Source organism: Acomys minous (genome assembly GCF_964271855.1).
Source record: "Acomys minous genome assembly, chromosome: 14".
Classification (NCBI taxonomy): domain Eukaryota; kingdom Metazoa; phylum Chordata; class Mammalia; order Rodentia; family Muridae; genus Acomys; species Acomys minous.
In genome coordinates this window covers 18395866-18409061 of record NC_140496.1, presented here as the reverse complement: position 1 = coordinate 18409061, position 13196 = coordinate 18395866, and the positions used below count along the sequence as shown (strand labels likewise).

The 13196-nt window shown below is 39.1% G+C and overlaps 1 protein-coding gene across 4 annotated transcripts in view; it reads left to right on the top strand.

Moving 5' to 3' along the window:
- AP1G1 (adaptor related protein complex 1 subunit gamma 1) overlaps positions 1–13196 on the top strand; it is an 82826-nt gene that overhangs the window by 44365 nt on the left and 25265 nt on the right. For all 4 annotated transcript variants that reach the window (XM_084755809.1, XM_084755810.1, XM_084755808.1 and 1 more), the window contains 7 exons: positions 543–639; positions 1755–1831; positions 4938–5033; positions 5455–5535; positions 5718–5816; positions 11242–11297; positions 12171–12284. In XM_084755809.1, coding sequence (XP_084611935.1) covers positions 543–639; positions 1755–1831; positions 4938–5033; positions 5455–5535; positions 5718–5816; positions 11242–11297; positions 12171–12284 — 620 coding nt within the window. The remainder of the gene's footprint in view (positions 1–542; positions 640–1754; positions 1832–4937; positions 5034–5454; positions 5536–5717; positions 5817–11241; positions 11298–12170; positions 12285–13196) is intronic.

Below are 13196 nucleotides of genomic sequence, written 5' to 3'. Positions count from 1 at the left end.
TAGTACATTACACTAACCAACTTTCCCTCTCTCCTTCCGTCTCCTCTTTTCTTCCTCCTTTTTATTGAGAAGTAAATTCAGTTGCCACTGAGCTGTATTCCCTAACCTCCTGAGTGACTTTCCTGACTTGAGAAGAGTCAGTTGAGGGCAGGATGTTGTTAAATGCAGCCTTAGGTTTACAGCAGGTGTCAGATGTCCTGTTAGATGCACTTATCACCTGACTCAGGAAGCCCTGTTTCTCAGTTCTCCAGAATCTATTTAACTGTGTGATAAGCGCTTATTAACTATGATATAATTGAAAGTGTTTCCCTCACTTCCCTGGAAGTATGTGAACATAGAGACAGGTGAGTGCCAAGTTCCTCATCAATGCACTAGTATATGTACTGGAAAGCCCCAGGCAGTTCACATTAATACATTCCATTATCCAACTTACTAATTTTTCCAGTAGATGAACTAGTTGGTTAAGTTATTTTAAAAGTTTGGTTGCCCTGGCTTACTTGAAATAAATTTTTTTGTCCTTTTATTTTATTTTATTTTTATAGGCAGCACTGTGTGCTGTTCATGTCATCAGGAAGGTTCCTGAACTTATGGAGATGTTTTTACCAGCAACAAAAAATTTATTGAATGAGAAGAACCATGGTAATGTTATTTGGATGAACTTATAAAGTACCAAGAAAGGAAGGGTCAAGTTACCATAGGATCTTGTCTGACAGTATGGTGTACAAATGATTGTATCTTTGCTTTTCATGTAAAGTCCCTGAATTCTTTGCTGTTTTATAATAAAAAAAAATTTCCTTTGTTATCAAGTATTAGGACTATAAGATTAGCAAAAATTCTTTTATGTTGTATCTGACAGAAATCTGTAGAATCTATTCAGATACTTTTTAAAAAAAAAAGATTTATTTATTATGTATACAGTGTTGTGTCCACATGTATACCTGCAGGCCAGAAGAGGGCCCTAGATCTCATTACAGATGGTTATGAGCCACCATGTCATTGCTGGGAATTGAACTCAGGACCTTTGGAAGAGCAGTCAATGCTCTTAACCTCTAAGCCATCTCACCAGCCCCCAGATATCTATATATTAAGCATGAGAGGAATTAAATGGAATGTGGCTGTTTTTTCCTCAGACTTTTGTTTTTATCTTAAACTCAGTGAAATGAATAAATGAAAGGTTTGTGTCTTAAATACTAAGAGAAAAATAACACAATATACGCAGTTTGATTAATTTAAGTTGTCTTAAATTTGTGCTGTTCCCAGCATGCTCAAGACAAGTACTGAACACATGAAGGGTTAGTTGGGCCTAATAATTTATAAGTGAAACATCCTTAGAGATTCCTTTTACTATCTTTGGGGCAAGGAAATTAACATGGTATTTGTAATTATCTTGTTGTTTTATTATGTTTTATGTAAAAATATAGCATCTTACTAAGGTGTTTGTCTAGGATTATCTGTCTGGATGTAGCTAATAGTGTATTGAATAAACATGGAGGAGTGATCTGGCTTATACTAACTGTGAGCATGGATGCTCTCAGACGGGCAGGCTTGTTCTTGTCATTTTAACAGCTGGAAAGGTTCTGGCTCGACCAGTGCTCAAGCAGCAGCTTCTGCTGAGCGCTTTGTCTTCACGGTGTGGTCTTTGGAGACCTACAGGAGTAGTGAGTCTCCTTTTAGAGTTGACCTTTAGGAACGTGAAGCCCTGTTCTCTGGAGCTGTATAGCCCTCATTTTTGTTTCCCTTTGGCCTTTCCTCAGGTGTCCTTCACACGTCTGTAGTCCTCCTCACAGAGATGTGTGAACGGAGCCCAGACATGCTCGCACATTTCAGAAAGGTAGGTGCCTTCTGTGTGCCTAAGCCTTGGTTGATTAAAAGATGGTTTTCCTGAAAAGTACAGGTGGTTTTTTTGTTTTGTTTTGTTTTCTTTCACTTTGGATTTTCTTTTGAAAGCAAGCTTTGAAATTAAATAAAGGATTTAATTAGCCCTGCTGTGTGGTAGAACTGGAAGCTAGATTTAGGCATATAAGAGCTGGCATTAGTGTAGTGTTTTCCCTCTCAGAATTGAAGTTCTTCCTTGTTGTTGGCAGACATACAAACTGCTCACGTGTTTTATCTGCTGTTTTCACAGTGAGCCAGGAAATGTAACCTGAGGTCAAATTACAAGTAGGATTTTTTTTTTTTTTTTGAGACAGGTAATTTTCCTTTCTTTCCTTAAGGTGAAAATGGCAAATAGAGTTTTGACTTTTATTACTTTGTTACAGTGTTCATTTTAAGGTCATTGATTCATGTGAACTCCTATCTTTTTAAAGTACCCCCTTTTTTGTTGTTGTCTTCCCCCCCCCCCCTCCAGACAGTGTTTCTGTGTGTAGCCCTGGCTGTTCTAGAACTTGCTCTATAGAACAGGCTGTCCTTGAATTCAGAGATCTACCTGCCTCTGCCTTCCTAGTGCTGGGATTAAAGGTGTGTGCCAACACGGCCCAGCTTCCTTTCCCCATTTTTTAAAATTGCATTCTAAAGTAGGCAGTTTTATTTCTCCCTTTATTTATTGAGAAGGACTCAGAAGGATTATTCTTTGTATAGTTATGTGCATTGACTCCTTTAGAGAAGGTTGCTGAGCAGTTAAAAAGAGCTCATATTTTAGATCAAACAACAGGTGGTTATTTATTTATTTTGGCTCCCTCTCCCTTAGACGTTCATGTCTTGATTAAATTAATGTAAAATAGTATGAGACCCGTATCTGTCCCTAATGCTTGCTTTGTATGTTTTGTTCCTGTTGTCTGTTTGGAATCCTGCTGTATGTTAGAATGAAAAGGTAAGAATTAACCCTCTTTTTAGATGGTGCATGCTGGCTTTAGGTCCTTAGTAGCTTTTGTGTATTTACCCACAAGTGTGGCTTTTACACTGTACTAATGCTGAAGCTGTGCTTAATACTGTGAATTATTTGTTCTAGCATTTTTGGCTAACTCCCTGGTCCAGTTTCTGTCTTGTCTCTTAATCTCCTGACTCCGAAGTCAGCCTTGGATTTCAGTTGCAGCCTTCCCTGAGTTGTAACCCTCCTCCTCTGCCTTGCCTTCATCTTCATGTGAGAGGCTTTCGGCAGCTGCCCAGCAGCTTTGCACGGGGCAGCTCCAGATCTGCCTGGAACACTTACACAAAACGTTGCCTCTTTTGAAGCAGACCATCTGTGGGTAACTCACGCTTGAAAAAGCTCCATGTGTACTTCTGAACATTGGGTTCAGACTCCGAGCTTTTAGTCCCCCTACCTGGACTTAATCTCACTGAGGAACTCTGGGATACTGAAAGAATTTAGAGGTAGAGTACTCGGCACCAACTGACTTTCATGGCTGCAGCTTTCCCTCTGTCACCTTACCTTGTTTGTCCTGTCATCAGTTTTAGTAACTTGCATTTTTGTCTGAAAACTAAAGCTGGGTTCCAAGAACTTGTATGCTGAGCACTTAGTCATGTGCTTTCTGACCCATGGCAGTCTTACGGAATGTGCTGGCCTTGGCAGCAAATAAAACACTTTCTGAACTTAGTAGCCTGAGGAAAAAGGACTTCTCCAAGAACGAAATCAGATTTTTAAAAGTGACTAGGGTTGTATGTAGTACATAAAATGCAAACTGTGGGGAGTGTGTAAGGTGAGCTACTTATCTTCACACTGTAGTCACAGATAGAATGAGATTTTGTTTAGCGTTTGCAGAGCTCCATAGCTTACTTAGACTTGTCGTAATCTTGGAGTTGTCCAAATTAGATCTTGTTTTGATGATTGAAGGAGTCACTAAATTCTGAAGTATCATGGCTAGCCTGACTTAAGTTCACGTTATGTTCTCTTACATTTATAAATGGCCTTGGATGTTTTGAGTATTTTGGGTGCATGTCTTGAGTGTAGCTTGGCATTCCATTTTAATCTCAATGCCTTTGTAGGCTTGGGGAGTAGGGAGGGAGAGAATAAACACAAAGGAAAAATAATGAGTTGCAGTAGAGTTGGCCCTGTTCAGACTTCTACAGGAAGATGTAGTGTTTGTACCCTTCCTTATTTAGTTTAGGTAGTAAGAGCTGTTCATGTAGCTAAATGGGGTTTTCTTTTGGAGACTCGGAAAGTTCAGTTATGGCAGACATTTTGGAATAGCAGTTCAGCATGTGGTAATTGGTCAACAGAAAGGAAATGAGTGCTTATGTTTACTTGAAAACATCTGTAACTTTAGGTTGACAATAGTAATTTGCTTCTATGACATGGACCTAGTAAAGGAAGGACAAAGGAATTCTTGACTATAAGAGATCTATAGTCTCTTTGGTACCATAAGAAAACATAATTGAGTACTGATATTAAACTTGGCAGAATTCCATCATATGAGTAAAGGGTAGGTAGGGCCTTGGTATCTGAGGTGTGCGTTCTTCATCTATCTTTTTCAGTTTGGCTCGTGTTGATCACTTTGGTATTTCCTGCTGCTTTTTGGGAAAGGATATTTAACTAAACCTGTCTTTTCCTATTTAAAGTGTGGTATGCTTTATATTTTCATAAGATCATTTATTAATGCTTTATATGAATTTGTCAGAATGGATAAAAGGAACTGTTCTTTGTTACTCAAGACTTGCACGTTCTACAAAAGTAGAGCTGCAGTGCATCCCATTGGCCTGCTTTATTTGCTTCCTGTCAGCCCAATATGATTCTAGTGTCTTTACATACAGAACTCTGGAGGAAACAGATCTGGCTCATTTTCATCCTGATGACGTGCTTATTACTTGTTAGGCGTTGGCCTAAGTATCTGAGTTATCCTTTTCACCCATGTGCAATACTCTGTTTGTAACAGGAGAAATTTCTTGGACTCAGAATTTGCATCATTAAAAAAACCAAACAAACAATGTGCTTATTGAAGATAGTCTCATATATTCACTGTTTTGCTGTTGTTGTTGTTTTGACGCATCTTTCTTTTCTGCAGCTTGTGCCCCAATTAGTTCGTATTCTAAAGAACCTCATCATGTCCGGATATTCCCCAGAACATGATGTTTCTGGTATCAGTGACCCATTTTTGCAGGTGAGGTTGAAAAACATTTTGGATAAATGTCATGTGAATGTAGTACTTCTGAAGAGATTGTTTTCATCAGCTTAAGTTTTATAGGGTACAAATTTGTAAATTCATCAGTTATATTAATAAGTGAACCAGAACCAAATAAGTATCGTGTTTAATAAATCAGATGACAGTGTAAATGTAAAGTTTATTTAGTATTTGGGCGCTTAATTACTAGTTGTGTAGCTAAAGGATATGGGGCCATGAGGATGGGTTGTCTCATCGCTTCATTAGGTGGGGAAGTGTGCCTGGCTCCTTTAAAAAGCTGTACAAAATCCTCCTGACTGATTTCTGATGAGATCTAACTTCATTTGAATTATTTGAATTTCATACTGGGTGAGACTGAGTCTGACATAATTTGTTGATATTTTTATATCTTGTATGTTAGGTACGAATTTTGCGGTTATTAAGAATTTTAGGACGGAATGATGATGATTCAAGTGAAGCTATGAATGATATATTAGCACAGGTGAGTTGATCGCACTTGATGTATATTAAGTGCTCATTTCATCCAGCAGAGAGTAGAACGTGTGATTATTTGGCGAAGTTTCCCCTTAAGCAAGTGACTGCAATCACAGTATGTCTTGGTGCCACTAGCTAGCTTTTGGAGGTGTTGCTTTATCACTTATGTGCTGCTGTCTGTCTTTTCAGGTTGCCACTAATACAGAGACTAGTAAAAATGTAGGAAATGCTATTCTCTATGAAACGGTTTTGACTATCATGGATATTAAATCGGAGAGTGGATTGCGAGTAAGTGTTTTTGAATCTTCTTTTACCTGTAAACATTTATTTAGAGTGATTGCATTGGGTTTCAGTATGGAAACTATTCCATTCTGAGCTTTGGGAAGGGCTGATGTGCCAAAGCATGATGCTGTTTTCTGTGTGCTTTAACCTTAATGCAAATAGTAAAACTGGGAAGAACAGGTAGGACTCCCTGTACTGTTATCTTTTATTAAGCAAATCTGTAGCTTTTACTAGAGCCACTGTGAATTGTACCCATTACTTTAAACAAGGCAGAACATACAATATTTGAGGAAATTTATTTAATGAATAAACCTATAGAGCAAGAAACTGAGGCAGTCCCAAAGAAATGTTAGCTCTGTAGCTTTCGCATATAGCGATTAGGCCTCCTTCAGAGGAAAACACTGTTTTGCAATGCCTTCTCTATAGTGGATAGTACCTTACTATATAATGTAGACTGGGCTGCCCTGAAACTCCTCTGTACGGTAGATTGTCCTCCAACTGGAGTCTTCTGCCTTAGCCTCCCACTGCCAGGGTTGTAGGTGTACTCCACCACACCCAGCCCTTTCCCTACTTTCATTTAGCTTTGAAATAATTTTAGATCTTTTGAGAGATTCTTTTTTTTTTTTTCTTTTTAATTGTGTATATCTATGTGCTTGTTGTGAGAGCAGCACCGGTGGAAGCCAGAAGAGGATGTTGGATTCCTTGGAGCTGGAATTACAGGTGGTTGTGAGCAGCCTAACGTGGGTGCTGGGAACCAAATTTGAATCCTCTGGAAGAAGAGCAAGTTTGTACTCTGAAGTGCTCAGCCATCTCCAGCCCCTGAAGCCTCAGTGCTCCTTTATAGCCACACCTTTTACCCAGCTTTCCTAGTGTACTAGATTATAGATTATACAGCTTATGAAGATAGGAGATTAACATGGACACTATGCTATTAAGTAAACTGTAGACTTCACTCAGCTTTCACTGCGTTTCCAGGTGGTATTGGTTTTCTATTACAGGATCCAGTCTGAGATCCCACATCTCATGTAACTGTCACTTCTCTTTAGTCTTTCTTTATCTTTCATGATTTTGATATTTTAGAAGTGGTGATCAGTTGCTTTGTAGAATATAACTCAATTTAGTCTGCCTGATATTTTTTCATATTTTTATAGATTAAAATTACACTTTTCTTGGCAAACTTCCACAGTATGATGTGTCCTTTGGAGTTAAGCATATTGGGTGCCAGGCACAATTTTAATTTTCTTACTACTATGATACCAACTGGGTGTGCCTCCCCCACTATTATGCTAGTTCTAAAGATACATTTTTTTTAAGTGACTAAGTGGTTTGTGTGTGTGTGTGTGTGTGTGTGTGTGTGTGTGTGTGTGTGTGTGTGTCTCCCATATGCATACACGTGCGTGCTTAGTTCCTATGGAGTTTGGAAGAGGCCATGGGATCGCCTGATACTGGAGTTATGGATGATTGCGAGCCACTGTGTGGATGCTGGGAATTGAGACCAGGTCTGATACAAGAGTAACAGGCTATTAATTGCTGAGCCATTTCTCCAGCCCATGTGTCTTTATTACTGTATATTTACTCTTGTTCCCTTTGTAATTAAGATTTCGGACACACTTTGACCTGTGCAAGTATACTTACAGGCTTTTGCCCATGATTTTTGGTATCCATCAGATGTTCTTGTCTCTAATAATTCTTAGGATGATATCCTAATATTAGTTTCATATTTTCTTCCTCATTAAATAATGTGGTAGGTTCTCCCCCATGAATTTTTTTTTTAAATCAATCCAATTTTACCACCACCACCACCAGCAGCAGCAGCATTAGGTTTTTCAAGACAAGGTTTCTCTGGGAAGCCTTAGCTGTCCTGGAACTCACTCTGTTGACCAGGTTGCCCTGGGTCTCAGAGGCCCACCTGCCTCTGCTTCTCAAGTGCTTGGGACTAAAGGTGTGCATCACCCCTGCTTGGCTTAATCCAATCAATTATTAATTTAGACTTGCTAATCCAAAGCCTGTAAAGAAACAGATTTATCAGCTAGCGAATAGTATAGTGATATCCTGTGATGTACCATATCAACTTAGATCAATTTCTTCTATTCTCCTTTGAAACAAAAGCAGCAGCTGTATATTGTTCTCTACTCTGCTAGCTTGAAGCTGCTTTCTTATTCATGCATAAAGACTGATGTGTGTGTGTGTGTGTGTGTGTGTCCAGTTGTGGTACAATACATATAACATAATTTACCATTTGGATCATTTAAGGATGTATAATAATGACATTAGTACATTTATATAGCTAAGTAATAGAACTGCCATATTTGTCCAGAGCTTTTTTATTTTCCTAAACTTTTCTGTTCCTCGCCTTCTAACTTTTTTCTTATTGTTTATTATTTATTTTATGTTTATGAGTGCTCTATCTACATGTACATCTGTATGCCAGAAGAGCGCATTAGATCACGTTGTAGCTGTTTGTGAGCTGCCCTGTGGTTACTGGGAATTGGCCATCTCTTTAGCCCTTAAGGAATATTTTAATTACAAAAAATTTGGTGTTGGTGTTGGTGAGATGGTTTAGTGGTTAAGAGCACTGGCTGCCCTTCCAGAGGTCCTGAGTTCAATCTCAGCAACTACAGGTGGCTCCCAACCATCTATAGTAAGATCTGACGCCCACTTCTAGAATGCAGGCAGAACACTGTATAAACAATAAGTAACTAAGTCTTTTTAAAAATTCTTTAACATGATTTTATTTTATGTGTACGGTTGTTTCTACTGCAAATTTGTCTGTCCCCCACATGTGTCTGGTGCCTGTGGAGGCCAGAAGAGGGTGTCAGATCCCTGGAACTTGATTTGCAGAGGCTTGGGAGTTACCACAGAGTGCTGAGAATTGAACTAAGTCCTCTGGAAGAGCAGCAGCCAGTGTCCTTAACACTGCACCATTTTTCTAGCCCTTGTTCTCCCCACCATCCCCCTACCTTTTTTTTTTTTTAAATAAAGAAAAGGATTTTGGAAAATTAGTCCCTAAAAACAACTTTTTGTTCTGTCTATGGGTTTCTCCTCAATACTTCTACAGAGATACAGAAAATACACAATTAAATGTGATGGGGATGCACCTCAGAGGTAGAGTATTTGCTTAGTGTTCACAAGGTCTTGGATTCCATCACTTTAGCAAAGAAAAAAAAATGTTCTCTCTTCCCTTCTAATCTTTCAGTACTTTACTTCCATCTATGGGGTGGTATTTTCAGTGGTCATCAGTTGGTATTCTCCAATTTAGTTCCATTTAATTACTCCCAGAGTGAAGGCTTAGTTCCACAGGACTGTCTCCCACATCAGATGCTAGTTATATGACTGGTATTTTTAACCAGCCTGCTGTAATTCTAGGTTCCTCTATTTCTCTCTGTGAGCTTGGCTAATTTGCTGGAATGGTTTACAGAATTAAGGCCACACTTACTTGTACTTGTTATGATAAAGGATATTCAGAGTACGCAGGAGAGTTATCTATATTGGTGATAAATAAGGAGCAAAACATTACGGAAGTGGGTAAGAAACATTCTTTCTGCCGGGCGTGGTGGCTCATGCCTTTAATCCCAGCACTCGGGAGGCAGAGGCAGGCGGATCGTTGTGAGTTCGAGGCCAGCCTGGTCTACAAAGGGAGTCCAGGACAGCCAAGGCTACATAGAGAAACCCTGTCTGGAAAAACCAAAAAAAAAAAAAAGAAAGAAACATTCTTTCCACATGTACCAACCTTCAGAAAACTCCTTATGTGCTGGGTGTGGTGGCGCATGCTTTCAATCCTAGCACTTGGGAGGCAGAGGCAGGAGGATCTCTGAGTTTGAGGCCAGCCTGGTCTACAAGGTAAGTCCAGGATAGCCAGGACTACAAGAGAAACTCTGTCTCAAAAAGCCAAAAAGAAAAGAAAAGAGGGGCTGGAGAGATGGCTCAGCGGTTAAGAGCACTGCTTGCTCTTCCGGAGGTCCTGAGTTCAATTCCCAGCAACCACATGGCTCACAACCATCTATAATGTGATCTAATGCCCTCTTCTGGCCTGCAGGAGTACACACAGAGTGCTGTATACATAATAAATAAATAAATAAATCTTTAAAAAAAAGAAAAGAAAAGAAAAAGAAAGGAAAACTCCATGTGTCCAGCTACTCCAAAGCCCTGTGCTTTTGGGTTTTTAGGAGGCCTCATATAGGTGTGATTGATTAGGCCATTGGTAATGATTATAACCTTCAGCACTTTCCCTAGGATCTTGGGCATGGGCTGAAAACTTCTCCAATAACATGGTTGCTTCCTCTGACAAGCTAAGCCCATCCTGAGGTTATGCAGGGATTCATCCAAAGTTCTATCATAACAATTAAATATAGGAATGGAGATGGCTCAGTGGTTAAGAACACTTGCTGTTCTTCCAGAGGACTAGAGTTCAGTTCCTAGCACCCATGTTAAGGCAGTTCATTGTAACTTCACCTCCAGGGTTCCAATGTTCTCTTCTGGTCTCTGAGGGATAAAACACCCAGACACAGACAGACAGACAGCACACACACATATGAATATAAGCACACATATTTTAAAAGCAAACCTTTTGAAAAAATAAACTAAATGAGATTTAGAAGCTGTATGTCAAGATATGGGAACAATAAGTGACAGCATATTTCACAATATGCATTTCATGTGAGTGTGACCATAGTATTTATCCCTTTGCTTGTGTCTTTATTGAGCATAGTGTCTTGGCCTACTTGTGTCTTGTCATGTGTCTGATGCCTACTTGTACATGCAACAGTACGTGGGCAGCGTTGTTGCTGATGGTTATCTAGGATGTCTCCTATCACGTGTTCCCTGTTGATACTGCTCCAGGAAGACTTTGTGTTTATGCTTGTATAGCTGCATTTGTCAGATGAATTTGTAGAATTAAACTGCTGGAATGGAGTAGTTTCAGGATCTCAGGTGACTTTACTGTCATTCTAGAATTGGACAGCATTCCATAAATAGAACCATTTTTATTATGTCTTTCAGTAATTTCAATAATTACTGCTGACATGGAAAGGGATTTTTAAAGAGAATTTATTTTGTGTGTGTGAATGTACATACATATGTGTTCAGTATTGTGCACACATGGAGGTCAGAGGACAACGTGAGGGACTGGATTCTGTCCTTCCATCATATGGGATCTAGGGCTTGAACTCAGGCTGTCAGCCTTGGTGGCAGGCGCCTTTACCTGCTGAGCCCTCTTTCTGGCCCCTGAAATAAACTGAATATGATTTTAAGAATTTGCCTTTAGATAACCTATTCTTTTGCTAACAATTTATAGATAACTAGCCACCATCTTTAAGCAGCTTCTACCCAGAGACTGGAAATTGTTTCTTTAGGATCAGAAAACAAAATATCATTTTTTTATAGATTTATAAAAACAAAAACAAAATGAAAAACCTATGCTATTTCTCTTCAGGTTCTAGCCATAAATATTCTCGGTCGATTCTTATTGAACAATGACAAAAATATTAGGTAAGTTAACTGAAAGTTTCTATATCTTCTATATTATAAAAATTAGTATTTTTACAGAGTGACTTTACTGAGGATTATATGTGTATTATGTATTTTGTGATGTAGACTTTGAAATCAGAACTTTTAGTTTTAGTTTAGTCTTAAAATTGCTATTTTGTAGAGAATTTGGGGATTTCCTTTATGGCTTAATTTTTCCTTTATAAGTCAAGGGCAAGTATCCTATAAAGGGCCAAATAGTAAACATTTTAGGCTTTCTGGACCACAGGGTGTAATAGCAAGTACTCAATTCCATGGCTTTAGATCTAAAACTCAAGTTAATTTTGGGGGGGAGTGGTGGAGGTTTTGAGACAGGGTTTCTTGTGTAGTCCTAGCTGTCCTGGAACTCACTTTGTAGACCAGGCTGGTCTTGAACTCAAGAGATCCACCTTCTTTGCCTCACGAGTGCTGGGTTTAAAGGTGTGTGCTACCACAGCCAGCTTTAAACTTAAATTCTTATAGATAGAAGCATCTTTGGTATTGGTATAAAAAAAAGAGCAAAGCATATTCAAATACAAGAATTAAAATACTTTCCTTTTGAACTTTGTGGGTAAGGCAGTGTAGAAAAGGCATACTGTATTTTTCCCCCTTTGTTAGATTTAGGAAAAGCTGAGTCAGTTACTGTTAGAAGTTTAAATGGATATTGTGAAGGCAAGGCCAGTTCCAGAGCCTCTCCAGCTGGTCATATAGATTGTGCTCTTACTCCTTCATGTTCGTTAGTTGTGTGCCTACCTTGGAGTCGTCTAAGATGTGTACAGTTCCTAGTCTATCTGGCACCTTTGCAGAGGAGGGCTTTGTTGAGTTTTGCATTTTAACTTGGTTATCGTGAAACTGCAGGTATGTTGCTCTGACATCTCTGTTGAAGACTGTGCAGACAGATCATAATGCTGTCCAGAGGCACAGAAGCACAATTGTGGACTGTCTAAAGGATCTGGACGTCTCAATAAAACGGTAAGGAACAGGCTCTTTCTCCAAGGCGCTTAAATTAACAGAGTCTGGATAAGTCTGTGTCCTCCACCAGTTTGATTCGTAGGCATTTAAGTATTTAATCATTGTGTTCAGAAATGAGTTTTGTTTTGTTTCTTTAATAAAGGATTGGCAAGAATAGTTTATGTCAGTTAAAGAGACCCATTGGGAATACTGAGAGTGCTCTCAGTTCTTAGGTATTTACATTGGGCCAGACTTGACTCAGTAGAGGTGCTGTGTTTTGTGTGCTGGAGGATGAAAATAAGGAGTGATCCATCGGCTAAGTGTCTTTCCACTGTGCTGAGACTCAGATTGCTGACAGCGCACGTTTTCACAGTACCTCACGTCTCAGGATTGAGGAGGCAGCTGTGCTTCTTAGGTAGTACATCTAGAAATGATTGCTAGGCAGTTGAGACTCTCAAAAGACATAAATCTCTTTGTTCAGTGGGTTTTCCAGAAGTGTGGCGTTTATTGTTAACTTTAGTGAGCTCTTGGTGTGTGTTCAGACTCAAAACAAAGGAGATTTAAAGTGATCTTTGAAGTTATTCAGTAAATAAACATTTATGTACACAGAATAAATGCTCAGTTCTTGGACAGTCTGCAGATAAGACCTAGACTTAGTAATACTAGCTTTTAATAGAGCTTCGAGAAGGGTCTTACATGCCTTCTCAGTTGGTTATCACAGTGAGCCAGTGAGAAGCAGGTACACTTTCTGTACACTGGCTGCCTCTTGTGTAAAATGCAGGTAGAGGGCCACCTACTTCAGAGGTTTATACAAGACTAATCTGAGTTGATATATAAAAACTACTTAACACGTTATGGGAATGATTCTGTCTTTTAGGGTTGAATTGCTATTGCTGTGTATCAGCTAATGTGGAACCATGTGCTTAACCTTAA